This window comes from Zootoca vivipara, chromosome 2, assembly GCF_965207765.1.
Source record: "Zootoca vivipara chromosome 2, rZooViv2.hap1.1, whole genome shotgun sequence".
NCBI lineage: Eukaryota > Metazoa > Chordata > Lepidosauria > Squamata > Lacertidae > Zootoca > Zootoca vivipara.
In genome coordinates this window covers 40,178,416-40,191,683 of record NC_142584.1, presented here as the reverse complement: position 1 = coordinate 40,191,683, position 13,268 = coordinate 40,178,416, and the positions used below count along the sequence as shown (strand labels likewise).

Genomic DNA, 13,268 nt, shown 5'->3' with positions numbered 1-13,268 from the left:
TCTAAGCAAGTAACTTTGGAGGGGGAGAAGAGCAATGTGCAATGCGGAGGAGATGGGTAATTACTTAAACACACCAGTTCAAACATCCTACACTTCATAGGAAAGCAAGAGAAGATAAAAGACAGGACAGCTGACACTATCTGATTATATAGAAGAGCAAATATCTCATACAAGGTATGTAGAAACCAAGCAAGGACATACATATCAAGAGTGCCTGTCTTGTTTTCTCCAAAAGGAAGATCTGTATTACCTTTCCATTCTGTGAAAGGGTTTGCAATGCAGACATGTCAAACAAACACACTGCTCAAAGCCAGGACAAAGTCTTGGCAAAGGAAGATTTAGGACATAGGAGACTAGCAGGCAGCAGAAGAGTATTTACAGCAAGTTTAAGAAAATGCACAATCCTGATACACAGAAAGTGGGAGACGTAGCAAGGATGAAAGGCACCAAGAATGTAAATACCCACAACCTGGCTCCCTATGCCTCAAGAACAGCCAGAAAATGACATTTTTAAAAGTAATTTATTACGAAACTTAGCCACAGGTGTTTACTATTCAAAAAATATAAAAGTCTAATTTAAAAAAGCTCCCAGGCTACAGCAGAGGCAAAATACCACCTGGGCAATTTGTAGGACATTCGTTTAACATCAAACACCTCTATAGGTTTAACAGTGTGTTTAAAAAAAAAGCATTAATCTCACTTCACCAGAAGATAGAGGTACTGTGTGCTTGGCCTCAGGTTCCATTCTGGACCAGGTGGGAAGGATCCACAAACAGAGCTACCGACTCTGCTCAACTGCAGGAGACAAAACAGTCAGTCAATACTCCTCCCTAGCAAAGCCAAGGCAAAAGACTTACAAGCTACCCCTGCTATGGAGAGGCATTTTGCTATATCCATCACCAGTTCTACAAAGGCTGGAGTGGGCAACTCCACCACCACCACCACCAAACATGTCCCTCCCCAGTCCCCTGCATTTCAGTGAGGCTTGAAAAAGCCTACTGGACCCCAAAGGCAGCTTTTTTCAATCTTTAAACTTGCAAGGAACAATGAGAGGATCTTGCGGGCCAAATGGGGATGCCCCCCAACTGCATCTGGCCCACATGCTCCTCAGTCCTGTACTATGGTTAAAGTTATTCAGGTAGCCTAATGGTAATTCAGAGTTGTCATCCCAAACACTTCAGCAGGCACTGCTCCCAGCATAGTGCCCTGCTTCCAAGAACCATTGCTGCAACATGTACCAAGAACTTCACGTTCCACCTTCTCACCCCAGCAGCCTCTCATTGGCACTGTAGCAGTTACCTCTGTCCCAACAGCAGCAACACATCTGCCAGAGCAGGGTTTTTTTTCCTATCAGGTGCCACTGACTCATGGGGGGAGGGGGAAAGATAGAGAATCAATTGGGGGCCAAATGAACTACAACTTCAAAGGTCTCACCCCCACATCTCTGTTCCCTTTCAAACATTTCTCTTGGGAGGAGGAGGAGACACAGAAATCTAGTGCTTATTAGAAGCCTCCCACTTAAGAGCTTTGAAGGTAACAACTGATCAGATGAAACTAAGCATCTGACAAGGCACACAAACAGGGCACAAAAATGGGAACAACTTCCACGAGTGCAATAGAACTTCTCTCCTCTCCTCCCCACACTCCTGATATGCTCTGGTGTTTCCCACAACCCCATGGAGCCAATCTGTGTGTGGCGGGGGCAAAGAAGTGAAATTCCATTGCACTTTAAGACCCAGCAACATATACTATCGGTACAGAACAGGATCCACTCAATGGACCACTTTGTCTTCCTTCAGGTTCCCAGAAATAGTGTACTCTGCAATGGCTACCCTGATTCTCCCCCACACTTGGGCAGGGTAGACAAAGAACATGCTCCTATCAGGAAGAAAAGCCCATCCAAGTCAATTTCTAGTACATACTATATGTGGAGATGTCTATCTCTTCAGGGAGCTCAGCGACGTTGACCTCAAAACGATCCTGAACTTCATTGAGGATTTTGGCATCACCTTCATCTGACACAAAAGTAATAGCCAAGCCTTTTGTGCCAAAGCGCCCAGCTCGGGCCACCTGCAAAGAAAAGGTTTATATCAAGGACACACAGGAAAACATCCTTAGAATCTCTGAATTCATCACCCCCAGAGGTACCACCCCAGAGGTACCTTGCACCCTGTAACAGGCTCAGAATGCAGACTGATGCTCTTTTTCCTCCACCCTGGAAACTATGTAGCCTGATTGCAGAAACATTTGCAAATAAACTACCAAAGTTAAATTATCAGAAGGGATTTCAATAATTTGACCAGGAACTAGCCAGGACCTGCAACGGTTAGCAGCTCCCTGCCACAAGTATTAGAACAAATGCTTTCCAGAAAAACAAGGCTGACTGTGCTGTTCATTCCCCATCCTATAACCAGACTCACTCTGTGCAGGTAGGTATCCGAATCCTCAGGCATGTCATAGTTGAAGACTATGTTGACCCGCTCTATGTCCATCCCACGGCCAAACAGATTAGTGGCTACCAGAATCCGACGCTGGAAGTCCTTGAACTGCTGGTACCTAGACAGTCTGCAAAGAACAAAAGAGACGTGGCTGACCTTCCCTGAACACATCCCCTACCAGGAGCTGTATGCAGTGCATAGCCAATTATCTGTAGTGCATTAACTTTCTAGATCCCCTCTTCCCCTTAACACACACAACTGATGTCAACAAACCACATTCCATGACAAAAAAGGTGAACTCAGCATTCATCTCAGCATCTCCACCCCCATCATTCAGCCCAGACACTGAGATTCAGCGCTGGGGGCCTTCTGGCGGTTCCCTCATTGCGAGAAGTGAGGTTACAGGGAACCAGATAGAGGGCCTTCTCGGTAGCAGCACCCGCCCTGTGGAACGCCCTTCCATCAGATGTCAAGGAAATAAGCAGCTATCCTAATTTTAAAAGACATCTGAAGGCAGCCCTGTTTAGGGAAGTTTTAAATATTTAATGCTGTATTGTTTTAATATTCGATTGGGAGCCGCCCAGAGTGGCTGGGAAGACTCAGCCAGATAGGCGGGGGTACAAATAATAAATTTATTATTATTATTATTATTACTATTATTATTATATTATTATGTTCTGCACTTTATTTGCTGCTGCCCTCTCTTGACATAGCCATCTCACTGTACTCACCTCTCCTCCTGAGACATGCCTCTGTGAATAGCAATGGCTGGGAAGTTCTGCTCAACCAAGAGCTGAGCTAATGCCATGCAGCGCTGCACTGACTTCACAAATATCACAACCTGCAAGGGGTGGGAAGAGGGAAGGGGCTTTAACATGGAAGTTCCAGGGACTCCCAGGAGCCATCAAATCCCAGGAGCCCAGCTTGTCAACCTTGGCTAACACAGACCTGGTTGAACTCCAGCACATCCAGAAGGTCAAAGAGCTTGCGGTTTTTCTCAGTGTCCTTCAACTTCACGTAGTATTGCTGCAGGCCATGCAGAGTCAGCTTGGTCTCATCATCCACAAAGACCTCCATGGGCTGTAAACGGAGAAGAAAGCCAATGTGAACTTTTACCGGGAAAGACAGAAAAATCCTCCAAACATATCTAGACAAGTTTTTAAACACCACTTTTCATGTTTAATTGATAGATGTAGAAAATATCAAATTCCCACAGCGATAGGCATTACTTTGATCACTGCAGGGAATGTTGGATGCTGGGAGCAGAAATAGAACTATTTCATCTGTAGAACTGCAGATGGATGCTCAAAAGCTCCCTCTTCTGCCAAGCACTGAAGGGAGAATTCCCACTACTGTTAATTATCTACAAAATTGGTTTAAGTGCCTGGAAGGAGAGAAAGCTGACTTGGTAGGCATTTATCATGCATTTCATCAAGGTCCCGAGGTAAACATTCTCTGATCTACTGGGGAAACAATGAAAAATAACATTCAAAACTGGTAGGTAAACTAGATGAGATGCTCCAATGCAGCTCTCCTTTACAAAAGCATGTAAAGATACCACTCAGCAGCTGTGGGCATCTGCACAGCTTCAGGCAGAATTTAACAGTGGTAATTAATAAGAGACTGATGGTCAATTTCCACCCTGAGCTATATACGGTACATGAATGTGCCTAACTTTGTCTTCTCTGGCTGTCATGATGCACTATTCCAGGGGTCTGGGGGCCGGATGCGGCCCAATCACCTTCTAAATCCGGCCCGCGGATGGTCTGGGAATCAGCATGTTTGTACATGAGTAGAATGTGTCCTTTTATTTAAAATGCATCTCTGGGTTATTTGTGGGGCCTGCCTGGTGTTTTTACACGAGTAGAATGTGTCCTTTTATTTAAAATGCATCTCTGGGTTATTTGTGGGGCCTGCCTGGTGTTTTTACATGAGTAGAATGTGTCCTTTTATTTAAAATGCATCTCTGGGTTATTTGTGGGGCATAGGAATTCATTCTTTCCCCCCCCAAAAAAATATAGTCCAGCCCCCCACTGAAAAAGTTTGCTGACCCCTGCACTATTCCAATCAGTGGGGGAATCAAAGGGTGCATGGAGTGAGATTCACTTGTGCAATGAGACTATCCCCTCCCTCCTCTTTCCACATGCACCCTAAGCCTGTTCTAGGGGTTTTCCCAACCCTCTAGAGCAAGACAATTCAGCTCTAAGGGAACTTCATTTTTTAAACTTTATATGCCAGATAGTATTAGCCTCATTAAGCAGTGTCTGCATTTCCAATACTATTGTTATGCATTCTACCAGGACTTGCAAAAAGGGAGAAAAATGCCACCGTGGTCCTATAGAGAGATGAAACAGAAAACAATGTGTGTTTGGGTTTTCTAACAGCCACGCTAAAAAAAGCATAGGGAACACAACAAAGTTGAATAGGACTATGATTACTAACTTCCCTCCACCTATTGTCACCTAAGAATATGATATACAGTCATACCTTGACTTCCGAAGGTTTCAACTTCTGAAGTTGATAACCCCCGGAAGTCCTTTCGCAGCATGCGTGGTCCTGTAGCAGCACTTCAACATCCGAAAACCTCGACTTACGAAGACAGCCGCGGAACGGATCGTCTTTGTAAGTCGAGGTACACTGTAATGAGTGGCAAACAACAAAACCCTGGCCCGACCCCACAAAAATCCTGGCTACACCCATGACTGCCTCATACTACCAAACCTTCATTCAACATAAAGGGTCCCTTTTGAAACTAGGCAGTAGGGCAAAACTGCCTCAAAGTGACCTCTTTAGCCTAGTGTGGAAGGCCCTTTCCTAGATGTCCTACATCCATCTAGGACAGTTTCTCAAACTTGGGTCTCCAGCTGATTTTGGACTAAAACTCCCATCATCCCTAACCACTGGTCCTGGTAGCTAGGGATAATGGGGTTTGTAGTCCAACAGCAGCTGGAAACCAAAGTTTGGGAAACTAATCTAAGTGGAGGATAAAATGAAAGGTTTTAGGGCTTACATCCTGCATGAACTTTCTGCAGACAGGCCGGATCTCCTTGCTTAGGGTGGCACTAAACATCATGCATTGCTTCTCATGGGGTGTCAGTCGAAAGATCTCCTGCACATCACGACGCATATCTAAAAGAACAGTGGGAAGAATCAGTTTGCTGTAATTCACCAAATACTGGCTTCTGAAAAGGACATACCAGCCCAAGTTCCACCTCCTTCCTCCACTCTTGGTATCCAACATGTAATCTACCACGTAATCTGAACAGGAACAGAACTTCAGACCGTAGAAACCATCCCTTGCTTCCCCATGTGCTTGAAAGAGATGGCTGACTTCCTGACATACCTCAGGGCAGGTTTCTTAAGCAACAGTGCCCTTCCTCTAGATGGCTGCTCCTCAGTTCCTTGACTTGGAACTCAAGCACCAGACTTTCTCCCAAGGACAGCAACTTCCATACCCAAATGGATCAATAATCCCAGACCATGAAAATGCAATACATTGTGTATATATTATACCAGCCGCCTCTTGTCTCTTACCCAACTGCTCCAGCATCTTGTCACACTCATCCAAAACAAAATGCTTGACGTTGCGCAAGTTGAGGGTCTTGTTGCGCACCAGTGCTAAAATGCGGCCCGGGGTCCCCACCACAATATGGGGGCAGTTTTTCTTCAGCACCTCTTCATCCTTTTTGATGGAAAGCCCCCCAAAGAAGACTGACACCTGCAGTACAAACAGAAACTACTGTCAGTCACACAGAAACCCAATCACCTAACCTTCAGAACTTCAATAACTCTCCACCAATTTACTTACGTCAGGGACAGTCAACATGGTACACTCCAAATGCTGCTGGCCTACAACTCCCATTATCCCTGACCACTGGGCCATGCTGGCTGGGGCTGATAATGAGTTGGTCCACCAACATCTGGAGGGCACCACACCTAACTTATGCAATAAAGTATTTGGAAGGGAGAGTATAATTAACTATGAGCATGGCATACCTACGCTGGCTCTCACCTCTCATCATAGAATCATAGCGTTGGACCATGAGGATTGTCTAGTCCAGGCATCTCCAAACTTCGGCCCTCCAGATGTTTTGGACTACAATTCCCATCATCCCTGACCACTGGTCCTGTTAGCTAGGGATCATGGGAGTTGTAGGCCAAAACATCTGGAGGGCCGCAGTTTGGGGGTGCCTGGTCTAGTCCAACCCACTGCATTGCAGGAATCGGGTTTGAACCCATGACCCTGAAATTAAGAGTCCCATGCGCTACTGACTCTCCGTCATAGTATAACACATCAGATCAACTATTGTTCCAAACCCAAGAAACATGCTTTTGGTCCCCATGAAGCAATCAGGTGGTGCAGAGGTCACTTCCTCTCTCTCAACACTCTCTACAGGCTCTTTCCTAAACAATTGCACAAACCATTTCCATTAGCAAAGATGGCCTTCCACCTTTTCCTGTCATACAGCAATAGCCTGCATTCTGTATTGTATATATTTCAGACCTAACTGCAAAAGACTTTCCCTTACCTTGACAGTGGACATATACTTTGAGAAGCGCTCATATTCTTTGCTGATCTGGAAGGCCAGCTCCCGAGTGTGACACATCACCAGCACAGACACCTGCCAGAAAGAAATGGACAAATTTGTACAATGGCATCAAGAAGGGTTTAGGACTCCCCACTGCTACCTGAAACACACATAACACCACACAATGGTTTAGAGCTATATCCTTGAGATGCAGTGAGGATGAGCAGAGCCGTGGGCTTGCACGCTCCTCTCTTCTTCGCAACCACAATGAGGACTTGTTGGAAATTAGTTTCATTGTCAAAGACTACTGGCTTAAAAATTAAGAAAAAAACACTGCCTCATCCTGGCTTCACAGGAAAGTTGTGTGAACCCAAGGCTCTGGCTCACAGCAGTTCATGCAGATGATAATAAAACATCATGTAATGTTACATGTAAATACAGCCTATAGCTGGACATAAGCACAGTACAGTACTATTCCCCATTACATACCTGCCCATCCAGTGGCTCAATCTGCTGCAGTGTAGCCAATACAAAGACAGCAGTCTTGCCCATGCCTGATTTGGCTTGGCATAGGACATCCATGCCCAGGATTGCCTGTGGAATGCACTCATGCTGCACTATGAGAGCAAGAATAAGTAACAGTTTAGGCAAGCCCTAGGCAAACACAGCAAGCCAAAGTAAATTTACCCCCAGGGGACTTGATCCCACCTCTCTCCCAATCCTTTAAATCCAGAGATTCCACACCACACCCTTCTATGAGGTTAGCTTTTCTGCACACATACTAGGGGAGGAAAAACTCTTCACATCCAATAGCAGCTGCTGCACAAGCACTGGGATTTTCCAGGTTCATCAGCCTGAATTACAAGTTAAAATGAAAGACATGGCTGTGGAATAGTCATCCTACAGAAGCCTCTTACCAGTGCACTCTAAAATCCCACCTTTCTCTTAAATGTTAGATCACACCCCATCCCATGCAGAGTCTAAACCTATTTCCCATGGCTAACAGGGTCTCTGCTCAGCAGGACTGACCATTATGAAGTCCCTCCATCCAAAGTGAACTCAATTTCCAATAAAGTAGGGCTCTAGAGAGCTATACTAGGCTCAACAGGAACATTCCATCCCAGTGTAACCCTCCCACCCTGCTCCCTGCAGCCCCCAGCTCTCACCCTGCACCGCATGGCACCACTGGCAGTTGCTCCCCGGTGGGTGGGCTGGGCTGGCTGACGAGGGGGCCAGGGGCCTTGGCTCAGCTCCTACCTTCTGACGGGTGCTCAAAGCCGCAGTCCACAATGGCACGAAGCAGCTCTGGCTTCAGCAGGAAGTCTCGGAAGCCAGAACTGTGAATGGAGACATAGGAGCCCTTCACATCTTTTTTATTGGGGACAGGGGCAGCATCAGTCACTGCCTGAGGCTCTTCATCCTCCTCATAGTCCAGCAACTCATTCTCTACATCCTGTTCAGCCATGTCCTGTAGAAAAACCAAAAGCAGGAATCAAAGGCTTGAGGAAAGACCACTAAGCCCAGGAGTAAGGTAAAGGTAAAGACCATCAGGTCCAGTCGTTTCCGACTCTGGTGTTGCGGCACTCATCTCACTCTATAGGCCGAGGGAGCCGGCGTTTGTCCGCAGACAGCTTCCGGGTCATGTGACCAGCATGACAAAGCTGCTTCTGGCGAACCAGAGCAGCGCACGGAAGCGCCATTTACCTTCCCGCAGGAGCGGTCCCTATTTATCTACTTGCATTTTGATGTGCTTTCGAACTGCTAGGTGGGCAGGAGCTGGGACCGAGCAACGGGAGCTCACCCCGTTGCAGGGATTCGAACTGCCAACCTTCTGATCAGCAAACCCTAGACTCTGTGATTTAACCCACAGCGCCACCTGGGTCCCTAAGCCCAGGAGTAAGAGCACCCTAAGAACAGGAAAAGTAAAATCTGGATGAGTTAGGAATTGCAACTGTAGCTACATCAGCTCAAAGCACTCCATCCTCATTCATTAGTTACAACTAACACTGCCAGCTAATGGTTGAAGCAGATTGTGCCATCTTTCCACAGTTCTCCAAGCATCTTCAGCAGTGGAATGCTGTTCGGCAGTGGAATTTGCTACCAAGGAGTGTGGTGGAGTCTCCTTCTTTGGAGGTCTTTAAGCAGAGGCTTGACAGCCATATGTCAAGAATGCTTTGATGGTGTTTCCTGCTTGGCAGGGGGTTGGACTGGATGGCCCTTGTGGTCTCTTCCAACTCTATGATTCTATGATCTTTTAAGGCTTTCTAACATTTGCATCACACATTGCTTTTTATAACAAAGTATTATTTCCTAACTTAGAATAACAGCTGAGAGGGAGGCAGCAGTGAGGCTCCATGCAGCATGCCCTGCCCCAGGTCATTCCGCCCAATGGGCGGCTTATCTTGACACACACACCCCCAGGCGCAGGGCGCGCACCACCCCAGGCACCCGAGTGGCAAGCTATGTCACTGGCTAAACAGGCTCCATAAAGCAATTATGTCAACAGCCCAAGCCACTTGGATGTTCCAGAGGTTCAAAACCCATTGGATCCATCAGCCTCTGAGGGCCAACCATCCTAATAGGTCCCCTGCGGAGGGGGAAAGGTGCTGAAAGCCTAAAGGTGATATGCAAAATGGCCCAAGAAAAGTGCAGTGTTTCCAGATAAGGTGTAGACATTTTTCAAATCCCTTATCAAAAACTGGTGCTGCCAGATTATATATTTTTTTTAATTGAAAATCTGCCCTGACTTTCAAAAGGGGCCTTAAATTGGATTAAAACAATTATGTGTAACAGTTATTGTCAGAAACAGTACATTCTGAATACCAATTACTGGTAATCACAAGTGGAGAGACCACAGCTGCACTTCATATTCTGATTGCAGGCATCCCCTTGGCCACTGTGAAAACAGAATGCTGGACTAGATGGGCCTCTGGCTGAATCCAGGCGGCTTTTCTTATGTCCTTAAAGCAGCATATAAACAAATTTACCTTTTTCTAAAAATAAGTTTATAGACAAATAGGGGCTGCCAATCTGTGTCTAAAGTTTATTGTACATCTATTAGAGGGTCTACCACACAGCAACAACTAAAGCACATTATACTAAGGTAGTTCTTGTGAAAATCTGGTGATGTAGAAAGAAATAGACCAAATTGGCAAACAGCAGCCCCAGGACTGTCCAATAACAAAGCCCTCCAGCCAAAGCAGAACCAATGCGATCTGAAGTCTTGCCATAGTCTGAATAAGACATACTGCACCTTATGAAAGCCTTAGAGCAAAGACAAGGCTAAGGACTGACTGCAACCTTTATTCCAATACTTTTATACCATGCAATACACCCTATTTTATTATGGCAGGTCTTCAAACAGGTTATGAAAAAACCTATGCCTGTCTTTTTGGTGTGGAGTGTTTGTGAATGATTAAGAACCGTCCGTTATTAAGCAGTACCGAAGAGGCTTATTGCTTGGGCTTATTGCCCCAGCTCTATTATTTTCATCGCCATGATCCTACACAATGTCAAAGGGAAACTCTCCACCAGAGTAGAAATCATATATCGAACAGGTGGAAATCTCTTTAATATGAGTAGGCTGAAAGCAAAGAGTAAGGTTATCATAACTTCCATCAGAGCTTCAGTATGCTAATGACAAGGTAGTGTGTGCACACTCAGAGGATGACTTCCAAACCATCCTAAATATCTTTGCAGTGGCCTATCATTCAACATCCAAAAAACCAAAGTGCTGCACCAACCACCACAAAACAACCCCTCTCCAACTCAATGGTGAAACGTCAGAAAGTGTCAATCACTTCTCCTACCTGTGCAGTTACCTTTCCACAAGGGCCAACATTGATGTCAAAATCCAGCATTGCCTGAGCTCAGCAAGTGCAGCTTTCTCCCAATTAAAAGTTCAGAGTGGTTGAGGACCAGGACATTTGCAGGGAAACCAAAATGCTTGTTTACAAAGTTATTGTACTACCAACCTTACTGTATGCTTGTGAATCGTGGACCACTTATAAACGCCATCTCCAATTCCTCTAAAGATTCCATCAACAGTGTCTCCAAAAAAATTTGCATATTGCTTGGGAAGACAGGCGAACTAATGCCAGTGTACTGGAAGAAGCAAAGATCACCAGTGTTGAAGCGATGATTCTTCAACATCAACTTTGTATGACTGGTCATGTTCAGATGCCTGATTATCATCTTCCAAAGCAACTACTCTATTCCCAACTCAAGAATGGAAAGTGTAGTTCTGGTGGTCAACAAAAGAGGTTTAAAGATTCTCTCAAAGCAAATCTTTAAAAAATGTAGTATAAGCACTGATAACTGTGAAACACTGGCCTGTGAGCGCTCCAATTGGAAACAGACTTTACCAAAGGCGTCATGGAGAAGCAGCACGAACTCAGGATGGAAGGGAGAAATGTGCTAAGAGGAAGGCACGCTTGGCAAAACCAAACCGTGATCAACTCCCGCCCGGAAACCTAGGTCCTCACTGTGGAAGGATGTGTGGATCCAGAACTGGCCTCCACATTCACTTATGGACTCACGGTTAAGACCATGCTCATGGAAGACAATCTTACTCGCAGGGTCGGATTTAGGTTTGATGAGGCCCTAAACTACTGACGGTAGTGGGGCCCTTTATATATCCAACAACAAATTGTTGGGTTTTGTGTTGGAATATATGCTAAGTTATGGGCCTAATAGGTATCTAAATCCATTTGCACATGCAGAATGTGGGCACCCTATGCAGTGGTACCTCTGGTTAAGAACTTAATTCGTTCCGGAGGTCCGTGTATATAGAAATGAGCAAACCAGTGATATTTAGGGAGCAAGCTAGCAGACAGGGCCCATTACTTACATCATAGGAGACTACACAACACAAAACACTGTTGCTGTATGTAGGTTTCATTTTATTTGTTTTTTATCTTATATTTTGGAAATGTACATCCATGGTTTTTTCCCTTTAAATTTTATGGGGCCCCCAAACTATAGCTTGTTTAGCTTATACCGGTAGGTAAACCCGGCACTGCTTACTAGGGTACGAGTGATCGCCAGAGTAGGAGGAAGTAGAAGGAAGAAGAAAGAGAGGCGGGACGTCGGCGGGGCCGAAAGAGAGCGCCTCCTTTTCAGGCGCAGGACCCCCAAGGGAGCCTCGGAAGCACAGCCAAGGCAGGGCACTCCCGGGTAGGCCCGAGCGCTGCAGCCACGAGGCTGGCGCGGGCGGAAGGGAGGCGGCGCGGCGGCGCCTTCAAGTTCCGCAAGCAGCCGAGGCGTCCCGGACTTCCGAGGCGCCGCCATGCAACCGAGGCGCCTGCCCTCCTGAGCGCCTCGGCGGAGGCAAAGCGACGTGTATGAGGAGCTCTTTCGCGCGTGGCAAAAACGGCCGTCTGAATGGGCCGGCGAGGAAGGAACGAATGGGCCGGCGAGGAAGGAACACAAGCAGAGGCGCCTCTTCTCCACGACCGCCCGACCGCCCGCCCCGAGAAGGTCTGAGGGACCGCGCGCCAGGGTGGGAGGCTCGCGCCGCCATGGGAGGCCCCCCTCGCCCGCTCCCCGCTGCCGCCCCACGCAGAGCCCCCTCACCTGCTCAGGTCCGAGTTGTCGAGGCGCTTCCCGCTTCTCCTTGTGCACACCGCGCTCCAATTAGGATAGGACGGCCCACTACAGGAAGCACCTTCGATTCCTATTGGCCGCCGCCGCCGAGCGCGGGCCCGCCTCTATACGAAAGCGGCGGAAGGAAGCTTCGACACGTCTTCGCGCCCGCCAATCAAAGACGTCAGCGCTGCGCCATTGGCTGGATTGAGACCCGGCGATTGAGAAAGAGAATAACCTGTTTAAGAGGGGAGGAGGGGGCTGAGCAAAGCTTCCAGAAATCTATGGTGAGGTTGTAGGAGGAGACTCCGCCATTTTGGATGCTGGCGGGAGTCGCCGCAAGCCCTTTATTGTGTTGTTGTTGTTTAGTCGTTTAGTCGTGTCCGACTCTTCGTGACCCCATGGACCATAGCACGCCAGGCACTCCTGTCTTGCACTGCCTCCCGCAGTTTGGTCAAACTCATGTTCGTAGCTTCGAGAACACTGTCCAACCATCTTGTCCTCTGTCGTCCCCTTCTCCTAGTGCCCTCCATCTTTCCCAACATCAAGGTCTTTTCCAAGGATTCTTCTCATGAGGTGGCCAAAGTATTGGAGCCTCAGCTTCACGATCTGTCCTTCCAGTGAGCACTCAGGGCTGATTTCCTTAAGAATGGATAGGTTTGATCTTCTTGCAGTCCATGGGACTCTCAAGAGTCTCCTCCAGCACCATAATTCAAAA

At 46.9% G+C, this 13,268-nt stretch overlaps 1 protein-coding gene across 2 annotated transcripts; it reads right to left on the bottom strand.

The window, feature by feature from the left end:
* Nucleotides 1-502: 502 nt before the first annotated feature.
* Nucleotides 503-12,618, bottom strand: DDX39A (DExD-box helicase 39A). 2 transcript variants are annotated; one of them, XM_060271764.2, is made up of 11 exons: nucleotides 12,542-12,618; nucleotides 8,134-8,435; nucleotides 7,457-7,584; nucleotides 6,968-7,060; nucleotides 5,973-6,156; nucleotides 5,449-5,567; nucleotides 3,387-3,518; nucleotides 3,170-3,279; nucleotides 2,421-2,565; nucleotides 1,923-2,070; nucleotides 503-795 (listed from the first exon to the last, which is right to left on the bottom strand). In XM_060271764.2, exons 3-11 carry the CDS (start codon nucleotides 7,547-7,549, stop codon nucleotides 779-781), a joined length of 1,041 nt encoding a protein of 346 aa, XP_060127747.1. In that variant the 5' UTR covers nucleotides 7,550-7,584; nucleotides 8,134-8,435; nucleotides 12,542-12,618; the 3' UTR covers nucleotides 503-778. The 2 variants fall into 2 exon arrangements, with proteins under 2 accessions (XP_060127747.1, XP_034960720.1); XM_035104829.3 differs by having other exon boundaries at nucleotides 8,225-8,435.
* Nucleotides 12,619-13,268: the final 650 nt, after the last annotated feature.